The sequence below is a fragment of the Beta vulgaris genome, chromosome 6 (genome assembly GCF_026745355.1).
Source record: "Beta vulgaris subsp. vulgaris cultivar EL10 chromosome 6, EL10.2, whole genome shotgun sequence".
NCBI lineage: Eukaryota > Viridiplantae > Streptophyta > Magnoliopsida > Caryophyllales > Amaranthaceae > Beta > Beta vulgaris.
This window is the reverse complement of record NC_079207.1, coordinates 65,105,523-65,126,666: the sequence shown is the minus strand read 5'-3', so window position 1 is coordinate 65,126,666 and position 21,144 is coordinate 65,105,523. Positions and strand designations below refer to the sequence as shown.

Genomic DNA, 21,144 nt, shown 5'->3' with positions numbered 1-21,144 from the left:
CGCTATCCCTAGGGAGTTTTAGTTCATGTAATCCATGTACAATGAAAAAAATTAGAAAGTTCATGTACTAAAGTTTTAACCACTAGACCAAGTTGTATTTAGTGATATCATATCAAAGTACAATATTAATAAATGAAAATTTTCTTACCCGGGGAATAGCCCGAGCCTAATAACTAGTGAAATAATTAAAGGGAGAGTGACACTGACGTGTAGACTTGTGTAAATACGCTTTTTAATATATTTTATATTGTTTAAAAAATTATCTGCTAAAGTAACACAATAATTAAAGATCATTCTTTTTTATGATGTATTCCATCGAACTAACACAATGAATATCACAACTAGAACTCAGATTTTAATCTTGAATTTTAACTCATCTAAATTCCAATATAATTTTCTATATTTGACAGTATGAACAAATATTTAGTTGCTGACTACTTCCTTTGTTTCACATATATCAATTCGTTTTAACTTTCATGCATGTTAATGTATGTCTAACTTTGAGTATAATTATTAATTAACAAAACGTATTTGAAAAATATATTAACATATAATCTTTATTATAAAGAATATAATCAAAATAAGTTATAAATAATGATTACGATCAAACTGTACCGAGTAATACGGAGATTGTCCAATGCAGGGACTAAGGAGACAGGAGTATTACCAAGTAGTACTTGGTCTAATGGTAAGAAAAACACCTTTCTAACCTCAAGGTTGGGGGATTCCCCTTACTCTTCCCCTTACTCTCAAAAAAAAAAAAAAAAGAGACAGGAGTATTGCCTCTGCATCAAATGCGTGTACGGATTCTTGTTAAATATAGATGGAAGGGATGTTGTATTATTATACCCTCATTAATTACGATTACATTACTTATATATAGAACATATCATAAACTTAACCTAATAAATTTAACCTAATGGGCCTTGCCCGTAGATTCCAATATCCTCTAACACCCTCCCGCAATTGTAACGGCAGTAAAACGAACATTACAATTGGACAAATAACAATAAAAAAAACACCAATAAAAATAAAACCAAACTCAAATTCTTCAAATCTTCAATTTTTCAATTCTTCAATGAACAAACCTCGTCTCAAGGTACAAGGAGAACCGATAAACCGTGTCTCACGACACACGGAGAGTCAAAACATGTCTCACAATCTGTTTTGAAACAGATCTGAAATTGAGACCAAAGAACCAATTTTTGTGAAAGTTGTGATGGAATGATCATCATTACAGAAACGACAAAAGAACAAATTTTAGATGGAATGAACATCATCGACAATTTGAAAGAAACTGATCTGTTTTGAAACAGATCTGTACAGAATACCAAACAAAAAACACCAAATTTTTGAAGAAAAGAAGAATAATAACACACCAACATCATCTAATACCACACACGAAAATACCAATTGAAACAAGTGTCTGCTACGAAGCATTCTAGACAAAAGAAAGGGACCGACACCAATGGAATTACGGAGTATCTGAGAAACGCGGCGGAAAAAAACATATACCGGCTGGTGGGTGTCAAGAAATCGACCACCCACCAGCGGTGAGAGATAGGAAAAATAACGAACCCTAGGATCGAAACCTAATATGATACCATGTTAAATATAGAAAGAAGAGATGTTGTATTATTGTACCCTCATTAATTACAATTACATTACTTATATATAGAACATAACATAAACTTAACCAAATAAATTTAACCTAATGGGTCTTGCCCGTAGATATAGACCTATGGTCCAATATCCTCTAACAATGCTTGACATGCTTGTACCACCACACATGTTTTTTTTTAAATTTTTATAAGCACCACCACACATGTGTCGACTTAGTAGTTAGCGGTGTGATAAATACGTTTAACTATTGTGTAGGTTACTTCAAATTTGTCAATACATGTGTAGGCCAACATAATAAAACTAGTAGAAGCACCATTTAGGCTTTATTTAGGCCAGGATAATGAAAATGCTAGCTAGTTTAAAATCTTGTACAGTAGGCAGTCATACACCAAATATGAGAAAAAAAGTTCTGTTTTTGGCCATTAAACTATTTTCCTTAAAACATAGTAAGAAGAAATATCTGTTTATAAACCTCATACTCTGTTCTGTTCTGGTCTTCGTAAGTCAGGCACTTGAGAATTAGAAAAAAATATGACAGTATATTTATCTCTAAATATCATAGTTGAAAGGATTCGACCTTTTAAATGTAGATTTGGTCATGAGACAAAACAAAATGATGGTGGAACCTAGAAACTTCCTCAAATACGTCTAAAGTCTGCCTACAAAGCTAAGGAAGTGTGATCCCAAAACTCTTCGTCTGTCCTTATCTCCTTATTAAGTCTGAGTAGTACATAAGAAACTTCTCCTCTTTAGTCTCTATCTTAACCATTAAGATTTTCTCTTGTCACGAGATTCCCAAATTTATTGTACTACTATCCCAAAAGAAACAGGCCACAGCCTAGAGTTGCCTCATTTTATAACTATGAGCTACTCTACAGTTTCTCATGTAGCCCATGATTCGTACCCTCAACAAGGCAAAAACCTTCTTTCTTTAAACTTTATTAGATTTCCTCGCGCGTATACTTCCTCCGTTTAGAAATATATTTATTATATTAATCTCCTCATTTCATGTTTGTAATATAGTTTTGATTTTTAGTACGTTACGTGAGTTTGATTATATTTTGGTGCTAATATATAACTAATTGGGCGCGCAGGTGGGTATCCTGGACCCGGGTTCGAACAGGGGTATGGGCCTCCGCATCCGCCGCCTCGACCGGGTTTTGAACAAGGGTACGCATCCGGGCCTGGGCCTGGGTATCAAGGCTATTTAAGTGACAACTACCCACCACAACCACAAGTAGCCCATGTTCAACACAGCGGCCCAACTCATCCTTTTCATCAACAGCCCTATAGCTATCAGAATGATTACCCCTATGATTCTGGCTGTTCTTCCCTCTTTAGAGCTTGGTATGCCTTTTCTTTCTTTTTCCTTTTTAAATTTTGTTCCATTGCTTACTTGCTTATTTTTTTTTTCCTTAAATGAACGACTAAGCGTAGTAAAATAAACGAGATTCAATTTCATATCATTCTCACAAAACTTTACTAACTCAACTAAATTGCATTATCCACGCTTACTTAGCTAGCTAGTCATTTTTTTTATTTTATAGTGAACTTGTTCCGTTATTCGTGTCATACATGCACATTGACAAATATGAACAACGCATACAGTCACAGACCATCTTTAACAAATATAATTATCTAACCATAGTATTAGACACCCCCTCAAAAAAAAAGCATAGTAGATTTTTAAACTTTTTGGATATGAGAAACCATTTTCCTTAAAAAAAAAAAGAAAGTCCTACGAAAATTCGTGTAATAATAAAAAAAATTGTCATATAAATTTGTATCAACATGTAATCAAATTTTGTTGAAACTAGGAGACCAGGCCATACTAGAATCAGCAATAGGCATGAGAGAAAACAGTCGGCAAACATGGACATTGATCACCCTTTCAAAGCAAGATTGATGTAATCATCTTATTAGTGCCAAACAATAATTGCCATTTTTGTTGTTAATTGAACACTGTCACCTGTCGAACACATAATATTGTCATTATTGAAGTTCTACTAGTTTCGTTGTTTTGCTCTTTTCAATCAGCAGTAAAAATGTATTCCATATATATACAAATAATGTGAGAATTCAACAACTGTGAGACCAATCTTGTCCACCAGGTATTGAGTGATAAAATAAGTTTCAAAAATTATTGAAAGAGACTGTCTAATTTTAATATAAAAGTAGACCTAATTACTAAATGTATTAAATTAGTCACCAAAAGAAATTAACCTAGTTACTATCGGGCTAATTCTCTTTTTAATATTGGGTTTACTACTGTCTAATTTTAATTTAAAAGTAGGTGGTAATCTTATAATACAAACTCAATAAGTTTTGTATGATATAAATTACCAGTCAATTTTTTGTATAATCGCTTGTATGATATAGTCAGTGTTCTCTTTTATAGTTAGATTTTGGGCGATATAGTCGGTTTAGATTCACAAATAATTATTATTGTGAGCCCAGTCCATTCAAGATTTGTTGAAATTTCTTGTGTCATTGTTCAATATATTTCTAGTATATTCGGTCGTCTAAATTCCTTGACAAGAAATATATCCCGTACTCATCAAGTCATCATTTATACTAAGAATTCATTTAACTATAAAACTAGCTTTTAACCTGTGCAAAAATGCACTGGAGGTCATATTTGTATGTGATATTATAAATTATTTATCAGACAAAAAAAAAAAATATGTTATTAATGTTAGCAGCATTTTTGTTTAATGAGATTGATTGAAATCAAACTGAACAACACAGTATGATAAAAAAAAAACACTTACACTATCTAAATTGATACATAAAAAATTGGGTCAATTACAACTCATATACAATTCAAACATTTTGAAAAACTTCCTCATAAACCACTTGGTTGAAACAGATGAGTTGCCACAATCTTTATCACATATTAAGATTTTCATACCCTTTTTGCTTGTAACTCTTGAAATAGTAACATATAATTGTCGTGGTTAAATACATAACCCAACTTTAAAAAAGGGTAACTTTATTCCCTAAATGGGTCAATTGACTTATGCAAAGCTGACTTGTTTAAAATTAAAAGTGACCCATTCTGAATAAAAAAGTAACCCATTTGGACTTGAAAGTGACCTGTTTTGACCAAAAGTGAAATAATCTGACATAAACTTATTATACTCCTAATAAACATAATAGTAATTGAATATAAAACCTACTAACCCTAACACTCTAATCATCCACCACTTCGTTCTACACCCTTGTTTCTCGGTCCTCTTCCTTCATTCTCTATCTTTTCCTTCGAATTTGCCAGAATTCAATTTTTTTCGTACCGAAATTGCCAAAAATTACAACCTTAAATTTGTTGATCTATTTTATGACAAATGATATTTCGATTTTTTGCACCTAAAAAATACTTAATTTTTATCAATTATATTTCAGCTTGTTTGATATTTGAGATTAGATATTATTTATATCATTTACATACATGTTGTGATGGTTACTTGTGTTCAATCGGATCGAAAAGTTGATTAATATTTTACCTCAAATTTTAGTTTTTTATTATTTTACAATATGTTCCTTGAAATCTTGTGTAAATAATTAAATATTTAGTAAGATATTGATGACCTAAAAGTCGTGACATTGTAATTTATCCTATGTACTAAATATAAATTAACAAAAATTAAAGTGAAAAGACATTTTTCAATTCAATTTATTAAAAAAATAAGTTTGACTTATTACATGCATAAACAATATATTTCATTATTTATATCTCACATTGACTGCTCCTTACAAAAGTGAGATCAAGAATTCGAGCATCAACTCAGTGACTTTCATAATTGTAAAACATGTAGTTTGCTTAAAGAAACAAAAACTTCATAATTTATTTAAATAAATGAATAGAGCAACATGAGCAACGTAGAAGTTATAGGTTTTTGTTATTATGTTCCAATGAACTTGTTCTCGTGAATTTTATAAGTTGTAGTACCTATGTTCGATTTTGATTTATTAAGTTAGTGTTAAACTATAAATTTAAATTGCAAAAAAGGACCTCGGTGTGAAATTCTATGAATATTATGCCAATGGTGCATGGTATCATCAATATAACTCATGTATATATGTTATTTCGTTAGCAAGTGTATTTTTTGGAGAAAAATTAATTGAGTATTTATGGCTGCACCACGCATTACACCGGTCCCAGTAAACCCACTTGCAACAATGCACGGGAGGATTTATATAGATATGATTTGGACTCGTGCATAATGCATGAGAATTCTTTTATTAATTAAGTAGTTGTTTGTTTCGAATTTATTGAATCACTAATTATTATTAGAATTCGTGCCTTAAGATGGAAATAATGTAAGATGTAAATTACATTTCATGATATATAAAAATCCTTTGTTGATTGCAACATTTTTAAACTTTAAAAATCTTGTAATCGTGATATATACATATATAAATACATAGATGAAACAAAATACACATTAAAGTGCGCGGAATATTTTTTTTGTAAATTTAGGATTTTAGGATGTTTCTCCTAAAATCATGGTTTGAATATAAGCTCGTGATTTAAAGTTTTTATTATCATATCGTGTAATAAAAAATATATTTTAAAATCGACTTATGACCTGTGCATCCAATGAATGATGTAGCTAATGTCATGATAAAATACACGGGAGATTTTTTTGATTAGATATACTGAAAAATATTTGACTATTTTATTTATACAAATTCTTTAGTAACACAGATATACAAATATACAATAAATTAATGTGGGACAGGGGTAACTTTTTGCCTTAAATACGTCAATTTTATTAATCTAGAAGTGACCCATTTAAAATTAAAAGTTACACTTTGCTTAAAAGGTACCTCTTTTAAATTGTGAAATCACCCATTTGATTTTTTTTCTTAATTATATTTTTGAAGATTATTTGTAGAATAAAATTATTTTCCCCTTTTTTAGATTCTTTGTTATTCTTTGATATTTGATTATCTTACTATTAGATATGTCCATTAAAAGGCTCCTACACTTCGAAATCACTATTTTGTTTGTGATTGTAACAGCCCGCACTTCTGAGCTGCTAACTAATCACAATTAAGATACACAAAACACAATCAACACTTAACAAACCTCGAATTTACATTTATTCACACCTGTAACAGTCCGCACTTCCGAGCTGCTAACTAATCACACTTAAGATACACAAAACACAACACTTAACAAACCTCGAATTTGCATTTATTTACAGCGGAAACAAAACCTATAAAAACGATCCTGGATTTGTGGGTCAGGGGCCCACAATATAACAACTTGAAAATCATATAATAGATTACGAATACTTTGAAACAAAACATCTAACTTTAACCTCAGCCCACCATTTCATAACATAAAACTCTTCTTCTTGATCAATAATCATATTCCACGACCTCGACATCTGCAAAATCACTAACAATGAACCCTGCCCCCACCAGGACAGGTTCGAAGAACAAAATCAGAAAAACTGAGTACACACACTGTCCAACCAGAAATTCATTTTAGTGGCTTAAAATATAGTTGTGCGGTTTATTACTCATCAAGTGGAACAATCCCAGACTTCAAAAATACTTAAAATCAAATAGTTAGAATGTTTCTATCATGACTCCAGCAACCCTTAACTAGAAAGTCCAATAAAAAGTACTCATACATGTACTATAGATAATAAGTTCCTTGCCATAAGGACAATGTTCAACAACAATTGAAATACATAAGCTCATCCCAAAACCTCATTTTGGTGGCTTAAGACCATTCGTATACAATTCATGCTAGAATTCAGTATGCTTCACGGTAAGGTACTTGTTTATAAAAAAATTCAGGATAACTATCCTTGCATAATCGTATTAAAGTAGGAATTTTTATCATGAAGATCACCACTTAGATCATTCAAAAACCCTTTGGGTCAATAGCATTTAATTTCATTGGCTAAAGCGAACGAATAAAGGGCTCCTTACACAAGGAGCCGACTGTCTCTAAGCTAATGAGGTCGTCACCCCCCGTTTAAATATTTATGCTTGCAGCCTTAACCAGGACATGTCCCATTTTTATTATTTGCTGGACTTCACCCACCCAGCGAGGGTTCGGAAGGAGATCACCCATCCTCCATGGGTGGTTGTTCATACCGTACCTTATTTGGTATCGGTCTTTACCTACTTGTATCCATAGTTTATTTACATAAATAGTTTAAATGCACGGTTTATCAATACCACATGTGTTCCAAAGAACACATATTTATCCATGAAGAGTAAAAAGAATCACAACTACTATGGTGTTGCTAATCATTGCAAGACTTGGATCTTCTTTTGAAATCTTTTGTTTTACGTCAACAATTTCACATATTAGTTACGTGTAAAGATATAAGGAAATAATCAATTCTTTACTGCTTGTAAAAGTCGTATAGGCACTTAGTGTGCTCATTTAAACTTTACCAAAAAGGTTGAGTTAACTTGAACATTTGGAACTTTTGTCAAAATAATTACAACAAAAATACTGAACTTAAAACGAACATAACTTCCTGTGTACTTCGAATTAGGAATTTCCAAAACTCAACCTTAATTACTTTTGGATTATGACTACTCAAAGGAACAATACTCGCTCCATGAATGTTGTTTACTTTCCCCATAAAACAATAACTAAATCATAATGCTTATTTTCTCAATAACACAAACTTATATCTTTCAAAACTTATACTCTTTTTCTTAATTCGTATCGCATACTCAATTCCAAAGTGTATCAACGATTTAAACTTCCGTCCGTAAATTAATATATAATAAAACAAAGTTGAAATGTAATTAACATATCCAAAATACCTGAACTTCAATAATCTTATTATAACACAAACTCGAATCTTAAATAATCTCACTTACCTCAAATAGTCTTTTAAAGGAAGTAATATACATAAAACATCTTCGAAATCAAATGTCTCTCCGTAGTCGAACCCATAACATAATCAAAATGTAAAATATGTTTCTCAAAGACTTATAAGATAATGAACTATTATCGATACCCAATTCTAAGCTGTGCGATTAACCTGAATATTTTACTTGTAGACTATAAGGTATCCTCTAACATGTTTGGCAATTCCCTTCATCATAATAGTTTCTCTTTGTACTTGGACTTCCGTCTTTAACTTATAGCATCTAAACTATAGCATTCCAAATTCTCATGATATGAATTTTCCCTTTAAAGGTTTTCTTATTCCCAATACATGAACTTTCATTGCCATAATATAACCTTATTACATTATCATAAATCACCTACAATTACTATGCAAGTCAAAATATCTCACTCCATATTTCCCAATACTCCACTCGTTGTCCTCATCCTTCTCAAATTTATAATTCAACAACCATACGTCCCCATGTATTTGTACTGAAAGCTCATATTAGCCTTAACACCATACGCTTAGTATTGTCATTATATAACTTAATTACCATGCTCTCTATTATCTAGATTTATATTTTTCTTTCCCAACATCCATTTATATAATCTTACTCATCCAATAGACGAAATTATGCTCCAAACTCTTTTACTTGACCCCTTTGCGGATAGATCTTTTATTACATAAGTATTGTAAATTATATCTCTCTAATAGATTCTCATCTAAACCACCACCAAGATTGGATCCTTTATTTCACTGATACGACATTCATATCTCAAATCCTACACATCCTCTGAACTCACAAACCTCTTGTAACAACTTCATTAACTCATAAATTAATATTTGACTTTGAAATTCACATCAAATTTACTATTCCGTAACTATCTAATCTACGTCCACAACATAACATCTTTATTCTTAGTTAGAACCTCCCAACAATTACTTCATCCTTCAATTATGACATCACAAATCTTCATTCTTAATTATATAACCAAGCACCATATTATTTTCGGAGATTTCTTCGGGTGATACCATTCAACCTTGTTTATACGCCATAAGTAAATCTTGGGATATGACTACTTCTAATAATATCCTCAAAGCGGCAATTGTATTTATTAAATAGAACTTCACAAGTACCCATCTCACAGCAAACTCATTCTAACTTAGATTCCAAACTCCATATAACATAATTCATCCATGATATTCTGTAAAGATATAACTTGTTTCACTAGACTTACGTGTTTCCAAACTTAAATTCCGAAAATAATGTTCATTAAATTGACCCAAATTCGAGAGACTTTTTCCTATGAGAACTTCTTCATAAAAATTTAAGTAGGAGTGAAGATCCTCCCCGTCATCAATAGAACTAGAAAAACCTGATTTATAATTTCACGAGTCCATATTTGCTCATAACTCCAGTTCATAATTTTCAACGTTCATGATAATATATAATCAAAATCTCAAACCATAATAAAGAGTCTTTCATACTTTCAAAATTTCATACTTCCTCCGTTCTGTTTTAAATGAAACATTGGATGAAATGACACTATTCACTAATCAATTTTAACTCCAATTTATCGCTATTATATAAAGAAAAATATAGTCAAGTGGGATCTTGTTAGATTCGTCTCGATGTATACTATCAAATTATAACTTTTTTATATTTTTTACGTTTACACAACTAAAGATATTAATGACTAAAGAAGCGCATTGGGTTGCGTGAAAAAGCAAACGTTTCATTTAAAACGGAACGGAGGAAGTATTAAACTTATATCACATATATTTTCACAATTGTTTTAAACCTGAAATTTTAACTCTAACATCCTTGATCAAAATTCCTTTCTTTTTCTCTGAAACTTCCAAATATAACTATAGTTTAATCAAGAGCAAGTTCATACATATATCGAGTCGACGTCCCGACTTAGTTCATAAATCGGAGTACTTGTTGTAAAACCATTTATATAGTTAGATATACTAAAGATCCTTGCTTTAATTCTCATAGCTACACTTTCATATAAAAGATCAACATAATAAGCATAAGAAGCTTATTATAAATTCGATGTGGAAACAAGTAGGTTTAATAATATCACACATCTATATTATTGAAGGATTCAACTACCTCCAATCAGTTCTTCATAAAAATATCACTCAGTAAAACTCGTCACATATATAACTTTTCGCTCATAGCTTAAAACCAAATATGTAGTTAACAACTCTTGTAAAGACCCAAATAACACTTTGAATAATTTTGTATTTATATAAAAGGCTTATTAAACTCAGCACATGAAATCACATAAAACACGAATATAGATTCAAAGGTGGAAGGACATGTGTTTACCTTTAAACGATTTCCAATAATTCGACATTCTGGATAACCAACTATAGCTCGAACTTCATAAATTATCTCCATATACATACTCCAACAACGACCTCAAAAGAATAACAACAATCATTAACCATCTTCACAACAATTTGGATAAACAAATTGAATTACTCATACTTTCTAAGCTATTCCATGAACTAACCACCACAACTCTTATATACAACCCATTCTAATAATCCAACTCACAACCTCAATTCCATCTCTAATTAACATCATTCTGATTTCAAAGAGTATTATCAAACGACATAATTTATAAAATCAGTTTTTATAAACTTACTTAAGAGGCTTACTTCATATTAGAAGCTTCAATCTAATAAGAAAGATAAAATATTCTATCTTTAAGTTTAACAATTCTTATCATAATTATATTTGCTAATCAATAACAAAATTGAGAACCAAGTTTATTTCTAAAATCAGAATATAAAATCCAATTGCACCACACTTGAATTGGAATAAAGGAGATGAGGAATTAAGAAAAATTAGCTTATACCTTCATATGTAAAGGAATACCAAAATAATGACAGCAACAAGGCAAGCAAGCCAATCATGGCAGCAGCGCAACACAAAGTACAACAGTAGTGCTGAACTTGTGTAAGGCGTAACTCATAGTTCCGAACTCCAAATTGAGCGATTTTTGTGCTCAAATTCATTAGCTCGAAGTGATATACAACTTTGATTCAGAAACTGAGAAAACAGATTGTCGGAATAAAAACAGAGGAGAGAGAAATGAAGATAGGAACACCAAACTTACAAAGACCATAACTCATAGCTTTGAACTCCAAATCAAGTGATTTTTGTGCCCAAATTCATTAGATCGAAGTGATCTACAACTTTGATTCAGCAACAAAGAGCAAAATTGGATTGCATGTTGTAGATAATTGGGACAACAGATTGTCGGAATAAAACAGAGGAGAGAGAAATGGAGGTAGCAACACCAAATTTGCAAAGACCATAACTCATAGCTCCGAACTCCAAATCAAGTGATTTTTGGGTCTAAGTTCAATAACTTTTCGATATCTACAACTTTGATTCAATAAGTTTGGTCCAATTCCAACTCTAAAATGCAGAAATTGAGCATGCACAGTACGGGAAATCAAATCAGAGGAGAGAGAAAATTATCGTTTGGGGTTTTATTTTGGTTTTAAGGTTTCTCCCAATTCTTAACCACTTGGGTCATTAAACTGAAATCTTGAAGAGAATAATTGATCTATGGGAAAAATACACTTTGGCACTTGATTGAGAAGTTATGAAAGGAGAGAGAGATTTTCTAGCATCTAGAGTAGGTAGCATGAGTGATGAGGCATAATTTGTAATTAAAAATGGGTTTATCTTTATTTCAAAGCTTAAAATCCTTAACACAATGTCTCTATTATATAAAATCCATACTAAATTATTTGTGCTTGGAACTTACTTTAGACGATAAAAATAATTCTCAAAGTAATTTTTTTACTAATATGAACATAGCTAACTTTGACTAAAACGTGTCTGAAAATATCAGCTATTATACTTATCAAATCTCATTTAAACCTGCTTAAAATATAGGCTATTACAGTGATGGTAATTGACAATGGTATATCAAATCTTCTTGAGCTACAATTATTTATAAGAATATGGTCGTTGTATAATAATTACATAAGGTAATTCATTTTACACGAATTTTTTCAATCTTCGTCATCCATAGCCCGACTGCATAGTAATATGGTTGTTGTATAATAATATGGTTGTTTTTGTCATTCCATTTAATTTCAATTATATAAACCAAACTCCTATTTTGAAAAAACTCTATCAATGTCACTTGTTTCCTCTTGATCCAGTCAAATCTAAGTGAGACTGTGAGAGCGGAATCATAGATTGTCGACTTTCTAACGTGACACTTCATCGTTTTTTGTTTATACTTCAAATCGGTGAATATGCTCTTAATGTTTTTGTTTAATTAAAAGTTGTACCAATTCTCTTTGCTTTAACCCACTAAATCCTAATAAGTAGGTGGTCATTGAATTTTTGAGTTGATGATTTAAGCTTTAATTTTTAACAACTTTTTTAAAAAGTATTTTTTTTACCGAGAATTAAAAATAAGGTGGTTGACAGTAAGTATCTACTTCCGTTTATCATATATTGAATTTTTTTTGTTTGATGTGGAGAGTGGAGAGAAAATGCCAAAAAAATCGCTAATATATATTAAATAGGAAAACAGTTAGAAATTAATCTACATAAATATACACTTATTAAAGTTACAAAGATTGTAAGTGATGCATTTCATTAGTCAGAATTACACGTGGCAGAAGGAAGTGAGGGGGCTTTTGCAAATGACATGTGGGCAGATCTTTTAGTGAATGACACATAAGTCAATTGAACCTTGTTTTATTATATATATATATAGATATAGATATATAGATATATTGATGTTCCATCACCAAAATATGTTGCAAGAAAGGAAGTATGTATATGCTAGAAGTTTTTAGGAAAAATTGACAATAGATTTCTTAACTTTGGGTGATAAATTTTAAAAAGTTTAAATTATTGATTAACCTGTGCAGGTCTCAAATTTAGGGGGCAATTTTTAGCGGGCCTATGTGATTTGAAATTGACTTAATAAGAAATAATTTGTAAGACTTGGGTCACATCAGAAGGGTTAATTGCGGGAGGGAAGTAGGAACTAGGTAAGATTTTTTAAAAAATTTTGTCAGTTTTAAGTTATCGAGGCCCGCTAAAAGTTAATACCTCCTAGAATTAGAACCTAACAGGTTAATCAATAGTTCAAACCTTTTAAAAATTCTGGTCCAAAGTTTATACCTTTATTTATCAATTTTTTTGAAAATATATTATATATATAATAATAACTAATAGCTTGTGTTGTGGATGCAGTATGGCTGCTCTTTGTTGTTGCTGTATTCTGGAGCAGTGTTGCAATCCTTGGTGACAGGATGGTCACTCTTTAATTAATATAATGCTTAGTTGTTAAGACTTAAGGTTATCATAAACAACATGTATTGTTTTTGTAATCAATTATCTTAACTGTGTTTCAGTCACTCATCATGTTTGTTTAAGAAAAAACACTAGATAGAAATTGTACCATGGATATCAAAGTGTATTTTACATTATTAGTGATCTAGTATTATGGTCAGCCCTAGCGGGTTGCTACGTTAAAACTTATGGCCACTCGTAAGTATTTAAGCTGGAGAAGGCCACTGGTGCGAGCTGGTATGTGGGTACTACTGAGTCGGGTTGAGATTTCATGGTTCAAGACTGGACTGTAAAATTCATGGTTTGGGTGGGCTGGTTCACGGGCTAAAAAATCTTAGCCTACATCGGTTTGTTACCGTTTTTACGGTTCATGAATCGCATCTGGCAGTTCGTGGGCCTGGCGGGCTAGCGGGCGGGCATGAGAATTTTTTTTCAAAGTTATATAATCATTTAATTTATTATTGTTACATAAAATCTTTAATATTAATATTAAATATTAAACAATTTTTAATATTATTGATATTAATGAATAATTTTATTATTTTAGAATTTGATTGAATTATAATACGGTTATTTCACCAAATACCCCTGACAAATCAAAAAATTCATAATATACCCTCAATGTTTCAACAATTCACCATATACTCCTGACTTTTCAAAACTGTGCACCAGATGCCCTTTTTCTAACGGATGTTAAGTGACCGTTAGCTTTATTTACGATATTGCCACCATTAACTACTAACCCTAAGATCCTAATACCCTAAACATAATTCTAACCCTAATTATAACCCAAACCCTAAACCCTAACACACCCATAACACTGAGCCCATGACAACCCAGCCCCACCCTCCCCCCTCCCATCCACCTCAGCCCCCACCCCTCCTCCTCCACTCCACTCCACTCCACCGCCACAGCCCCCTCCCCTCCCCTCCCCGTAGATTTCCTACTCCACCGCCGCTGCCCCTCCTCACCCCTCGCCGCCGATTTCGTCCTCCTCCTTCCCGTCGATTTCCTCCTCCTCATCCCTGCCGATTTCCTCCTCTCCCCTTCCCCGTCGAGACAGCATCCCCACAAACCCCAACCCTTCCCCTCCCCTCCACCGTCGCAGGCATCGCAGCCCCTCCCCTTACCCGTCAATTTCCTCCTCCCCTTCCCCGTCGACACAACGGCACGAGACACAACCACGACAAAGTAGCGACCCAGGAGAGAGAGCGAGGAAGTAAAGCTCCGGCGAGCTAAGCGCAGGCGACGAGGAAGGGAAAATCGATGGGGAAGGGGAGGGGAAATCGACGAGGAAGGGAGGGGAAATAGTGGGGGCAGTGGCAGTGGAGGGAGTGGGGGAGGGGTTGCGGCAGGGAGTTGAGAGGAGGGGGAGGGTTGGCGGCTGCGGCAGAGGGAGGGGAGGGGGAGGGGTTGGAGGCTGCGGCAGAGGGCGGGGAGGGGGAGGGTGGGGGGATGGTGGAGGGGGAGGGGAAGGGGAGGGGGCTGGGTTGGGTTGGGTTGGGCTTAGGGTTAAGATTAGGGTTTAGATTTTAGGGTTAGTATTTAGATTAGGGTTAGGGATTAGGGTTTAAATTAGGGTTAGTGAATAATGATGGTGTTGAACCCTAGTTTTGATAATGACAAAGAAACAAAGGAACAAACTAAGTAGTGAACTAATGAATTATTTAAGTGTATGGTGTTTAAGGTATCAATGCAAGGAACTGGGAGAATACGAAGTCAATGAAGAAGTCAAGAGAGGATTTCAAGGCTAAGTAAAGAAGTTTCTATGTTGATACTAGAGCAAGCATTGGATCAAGAATAATAGAAGCTAGGCGTTTTATTTTCTAGTTCCAATGTAAAGGAACAAAGAAAGAATGGTAAGGAACTGTGGCAGTCTATTTGAGAATGAGCGTTTGTTCCTTTGTAAGGAACAAACTAAGTGGCACTTAGCGAATATGTTAAAGGAACTGAGTTAATAAATGGAACTAGACTTAGGCGTGTAGTTATTGTAATGGTCACTAGAGGAAAAAAACAGAAGGGCTGCGCAAGAAGGGCTGCGCTTTTGATAAAAGCGCAGCCCTATTTATGAAGGGCTGCGCTTTTAAGGAAAGGCGCAGCCCTACAAAGGTGAAGGGCTGCGCTTTTTAAAAAGCGCAGCCCTTCCTAAGGTAGGGCTGCGCTTTTTTTAAACTGGCGCAGCCCTACTAGCTGTTGGGGTACGTTTTTTTTTTTCGATACTTACTATGCACTTGCGCGCCCATATTTTCTCTTTCCTCTTTCCCTCTTTCTTTCACCTTCAATTTTGTGCGAAAAACCTCCACCACCACCACCCATTTTTCGAGCCCTAATTCTCACCACCACCACCACCCATTTGCGAGCCCTAGTTCTCACCACCAAGACCCACTTTGCGCGACCACCACTACCACCACCACCACAACATTTTGTCTCCACCATCACCACTACCACCACAACATTATTTCGTGCGAAAAACCTCCACCACCACCACCTTGTGCGCCGCCCACAACATTATTCTCTTCTCTTCTCTTCTCCACCATCACCACTACCTTTCTCTTCTCTTCTCTTCTCTTCTCTTCTCTTCTCCACCATTTGAGTGGTTAATAAGGTATGAATTATTTTTGTTTTTAAGTTACTTTTGTTTTTCTTAATTGAATTAAATGATTAATGTGCAATGTGGGTTTTGTCAATTGTAGGAAGAAGAGGCTAAGGAAGGCAAATAAAGTCCCAAGTAGCTCTTTTCTCTTCATTGCTCGTCGTTGGTGTTAAGAGGTAACTACTTTAACATGTAGACAAAGTTGATAATTTATTGAATGTATATGTATTTTTTATAATGTATATATTATTTGTTGATATGAGATTGTATGAAAACGCAATGTGATTTAGCTATATATATGAAAATATATAAGTAGTTGTTTGAATCATCATCATATATGCCTAGATACCCGTTCAAGACTTACTCATTAGGGGTAAGTCTTGAATAGTCCCGGTTTGGGACTGTTCTTGGACGTTGATCTCACTTAGGTGGTGAATGTGTGTCTTCTTTTCAATTCTGAGGAAAATCTTGGTTTATCGTTTCGCTACATTGTTCTCTGGGTACATATGTAGATAAGCAATTATCTACATTGTGTACTTGGAGAACTGTAGGGAAATGCTGCCGGATTTTCCTTAGAATTGAAAGTTGGCATATATTCACTAGTGAGATTAGACGTCCAAGGATGGGTTAGGTTGGAGTGATAAGGACCTTTGACTGCATGCATACAATTGAACATGTGACTATCTTAGCTTGTTGTATACGTGTGTGATTTGAATATGTGAGTGTATGTGTACTTTAATAATGATTGATGCATTATAATGAATGTTGTGTTTAATTATTAGAGGTGGTCTTCTTGAATGAGATGGATCGTACTTGGATGTATGGTAGTCGTGAATCGATTGAGTTTGTGAATGGGGTCTCGGAATTCTGTAGAAGTGCATTAGAATATCAAACATCCTCTGGAGCAGTCGACTTTTATTGTCCTTGTTTGGATTGTAGAAATGTGAGCAAGGTTAGTAGTATACATGTGGTTAGGGAGCATGTATTTCGCCGTGGGTTTAGGCCTCAATACCATGTATGGATTTGGCATGGTGAGCAGGGGAGGTATATGGGAAGCTCTGGATTAAAGAATGATGTATGTGAAGAAAAAAAAGAAGGATGATGATGAGTTAGGGGATGAGAATTTGGATGATGAATTTGGAGATGATGATAGGGATCGGGTAGACGAGATGATACACGAGGTTGAAGATCAGTCGTGTAGACGACCTCGTATTTTTGAGTCTATGTCTAAGGCTGCTGAAAAGCCGTTGTATCCAGGTTGTACAAAGTACACCAAACTTTCTGCGTGGTAACACTGTTCAACATTAAGTCGAACGCTGGTTGGACGGACTCTAGTTTCACATCGTTGTTGGAAGTTTTAGCTGAGATGCTCCCTGAAGGAAATGAACTGCCAAAGTCGTACTATTATGCGAAGAAGTTGATGTGTCCTTTGGGTTTAGAGTACGAGCGGATACATGCTTGTCCTAACGATTGTGTGCTTTATCGTAATGAGTATGAGCATTTACATGAGTGTCCACGTTGTGGATTGTCGAGGTACAAGCGTGAAGGAGCTGGAGGTAGTGAAGGACCACCAGCCAAGGTGTTGTGGTATCTACCCATAATACCTAGATTTAAGCGCATGTTCTCAATGAAAGGAGATGCGAAGAATTTGAGGTGGCATGCAGATCGTAGGAAGAAAGACGGTCTGCTCAAGCATCCGGCTGATTCGCCTGAGTGGAAAACTATCGACAGGGTGCATAAGTCATTTGGTAATGAGGATAGGAATCTGAGGCTTGGATTATGTACGGATGGCATGAACCCTTTTGGCAATCTCAGCTCGCAGCATAGCACATGGCCAGTAGTTTTAGTGGTTTATAACTTGCCTCCTTGGTTGTGCATGAAACGCAAGTACATGATGTTGTCGCTTCTTATATCGGGGCCCAAACAACCTGGAAATGACATAGATGTATACCTTCAGCCGCTTGTTGAAGATTTACAGAAGATGTGGAACGAAGGAGTGTTAGTATTTGATGCGTATGCTAATGAGATGTTCACTCTGCGTGCCATGCTTTTTTGTACTATGAACGATTATCCAGCTTATGGGAACTTATCTGGGTATAAGACTAAAGGAAAACAACCTTGCCCGATTTGTTTAGATGACATGAAATCTACACACCTTAAGGGCTGCAAACATGTGTATATGCGCACACGAAGGCTCCTCAGCCGCGACCATCCCTATCGGTTTAAGAAGAAGGCATTCGATGGGACGGTTGAAGAAGAAGTTGCTCTAGACCATTAACTGGTACTGAAGTTTATAATCAGGTGAAGGGCATTGAAACAGTCTTTGGTAAACCTGCTAGTGAGGTTGATAGACCTACAGGATTATGGAAAAAACAGTCCATTTTTTGGAAACTCCCATATTGGAAAGATCTAAAGGTCAGACATTGTTTGGATGTCATGCACATAGAGAAGAATGTTTGTGAAGCTATTATCGCGACACTTATGAATATTCCGGGTAAGACAAAAGATGTTAAGGCGTCACGACTTTACTTGGAACAAGAGGGGATTCGACCAGAGTTGTGGGCTCAGAAAAGGGACGGAAGAAAGAAGAAAAGAGGGGAGGAAGTTGATGATGATGAAACACAAAAAGTAAAAAGGTGGAGGATTCGAGAGGAATTATTTGCCACCAGCTTGCTACACGATGTCGCGTGCAGAGAAACGGATTTTTTGCGAGTCATTGTATGGCATTAAGGTCCCTACTGGCTACTCATCGAATATGAAGCGCTTTGTTACCTTAAATGGTGAGTTGAAGTTATCGAGTATGAAATCGCACGATTGTCATGTCATGATGCAAGTATTCTTACCGATTGCAATTCGTGGGATACTTCCAAAGCATGTGAGGCACACCATTACAGAACTGTGTTCATTTTTTCATTCAATCTGCAGCAAAGTCCTAGACCCGTCGACCCTCGATTCCTTGCAGACTAGAGTAGTTGAAACTCTATGCAAATTTGAGATGTATTTCCCCCCTGCATTCTTTGACATTATGGTCCATCTCATTGTCCATCTAGTTCGAGAAATTAAGCTGTGTGGTCCAGTGTTTTTGAGGTGGTGCTATCCTTTTGAGAGATATATGGGAACTTTGAAAGATAAAGTTCGTAATCCTGCACAACCAGAAGGTAGTATAATTCAAGGGATTGTGGGTGAAGAGATCAGTAATTTTGTGGCTGAGTATTTTGCTAGTGTTGATCCTGTTGGACTTCCGACATCCCGACACGAGGGCAGACTTGAGGGCAAGGGTACAATTGGTTCAAAATTGATCACACCTTCCGTAGAAAAGCGTAAACAAGCTCACTTATTTGTATTGCATCACGTACCAGATGTCCATCCTTATTTAAGTGAACATATGGAGGAATTACGTGTTAGCAATCCTGGAAAAGGAGTGAGGGCATTGACGCAAATGCATAACAAGACTTTCATTGATTGGTTTCATAAACGAGTACTCAATGATTTGGATGAAAGTGTTCCTGAAACAGTCAAGTGGTTAGCATTTGGTCCTCGTGAAGCTGTACGCTCTTATGAGGGTTATGATATTAATGGGTATACTTTTTGGACTGAACGTCAAGATCTCAAGTCAAGATCGCAACAAAATAGTGGTGTTTCACTTGTGGCGTCGTCTACACAATATGCAAGCTCGAAAGATAAGTCGCCTGTACATGCTGAAAGCAACTACTATGGGCGAATACAAGAAATCTGGGAGCTGGACTACTGTACTTTAATATTTGCCTCTTGTGTTGCACGTGGGTTGACAATAATCGCCGTTGTGTAAGAAACGATGATCCTTGCGGTTTCACCCTTGTTGACCTTAGTCGTTTACGTGAAACTGAGGAGCCATTTGTAATTGCATCACAAGTGAAGCAAGTATTTTTTGTAACTGATCCTGCTGATCATAAGTGGTCAATTGTTGTACCTGGTAAAAGGAGTATCCTCGGTATTGGTGATGTTGATAATGAGGAAGAATATGATGCATTTGAGGACCTCCCCCCTTTACCTATCCTGAAATTCGTGTGGAAGATGATGTAAATATGTCGGAGAATTATATGCGTGTAGATCACACGGAAGGGATACATGTACTTGAGGATCCTAAGAAAAGGCGGAAGCTCAATGAATCATGAGACATAAACTCAGGTGTGTGTAATTTCTCCAATTTTTAGGCTTCAATTTCTTGTTGGTTGCATTTTGGGAACGAAAAGGCCATTTCCGGCCTATTTGGCCTATTTTGGCCTTTTCGCTCCCAAAATGTACTTATGAAGTGATTTAACCTCAAATTCTTTTTGAACATGATCATATGATGTATAATGTAACTAGTATGTAGATTTTTAGGCTTTAATTTCTTGTTGGTTGAATTTGGGAACGAAAAGGCCATTTCCGGCCTATTTGGCCTATTTTGGCCTTTTCGCTCCCAAAATGTACTTATGAAGTGATTTAACCTCAAATTCTTTTTGAACATGATATATGATGTATAATGTAACTAGTATGTAGATTTTTAGGCTTTAATTTCTTGTTGGTTGATTTTGGGAACGAAAAGGCCATTTCCGGCCTATTTGGCCTATTTTGGCCTTTTCGCTCCCAAAATGTACTTATGAAGTGATTTAACCTCAAATTCTTTTTGAACATGATATATGATGTATAATGTAACTAGTATGTAGATTTTTAGGCTTTAATTT

The 21,144-nt window shown here is 34.9% G+C and overlaps 3 protein-coding genes across 4 annotated transcripts; 2 read left to right on the top strand and 1 right to left on the bottom strand.

The window, feature by feature from the left end:
• Nucleotides 1–2,336: 2,336 nt before the first annotated feature.
• Nucleotides 2,337–13,993, top strand: LOC125498952 (metacaspase-1-like). 2 transcript variants are annotated; one of them, XM_048647307.2, is made up of 3 exons: nucleotides 2,337–2,537; nucleotides 2,718–2,970; nucleotides 13,419–13,446. In XM_048647307.2, exons 1-3 carry the CDS (start codon nucleotides 2,486–2,488, stop codon nucleotides 13,429–13,431), a joined length of 318 nt encoding a protein of 105 aa, XP_048503264.1. In that variant the 5' UTR covers nucleotides 2,337–2,485; the 3' UTR covers nucleotides 13,432–13,446. The 2 variants fall into 2 exon arrangements, with proteins under 2 accessions (XP_048503264.1, XP_048503263.1); XM_048647306.2 differs by lacking the exon at nucleotides 13,419–13,446 and adding an exon at nucleotides 13,747–13,993 and having other exon boundaries at nucleotides 2,339–2,537.
• LOC104897482 (uncharacterized) lies at nucleotides 6,702–12,104 on the bottom strand. Its single transcript, XM_048647305.2, has 4 exons — nucleotides 11,633–12,104; nucleotides 11,372–11,551; nucleotides 10,837–10,928; nucleotides 6,702–7,043 (listed from the first exon to the last, which is right to left on the bottom strand). The coding sequence occupies exons 1-4, from the start codon at nucleotides 11,646–11,648 to the stop codon at nucleotides 6,915–6,917; spliced, it is 417 nt and encodes a 138-aa protein (XP_048503262.2). The 5' UTR covers nucleotides 11,649–12,104; the 3' UTR covers nucleotides 6,702–6,914.
• A 40-nt stretch (nucleotides 13,994–14,033) lies between the features above and the next one.
• On the top strand, nucleotides 14,034–18,665 carry LOC125499085 (uncharacterized; the record flags this gene model as incomplete). The annotated part of the gene is made up of 2 exons (XM_048647531.2): nucleotides 14,034–14,082; nucleotides 17,722–18,665. Coding segments are annotated over exons 1-2 (993 nt in total), but the record flags the coding sequence as incomplete, so codon positions are not given.
• Between the last annotated feature and the right edge of the window lie 2,479 nt (nucleotides 18,666–21,144).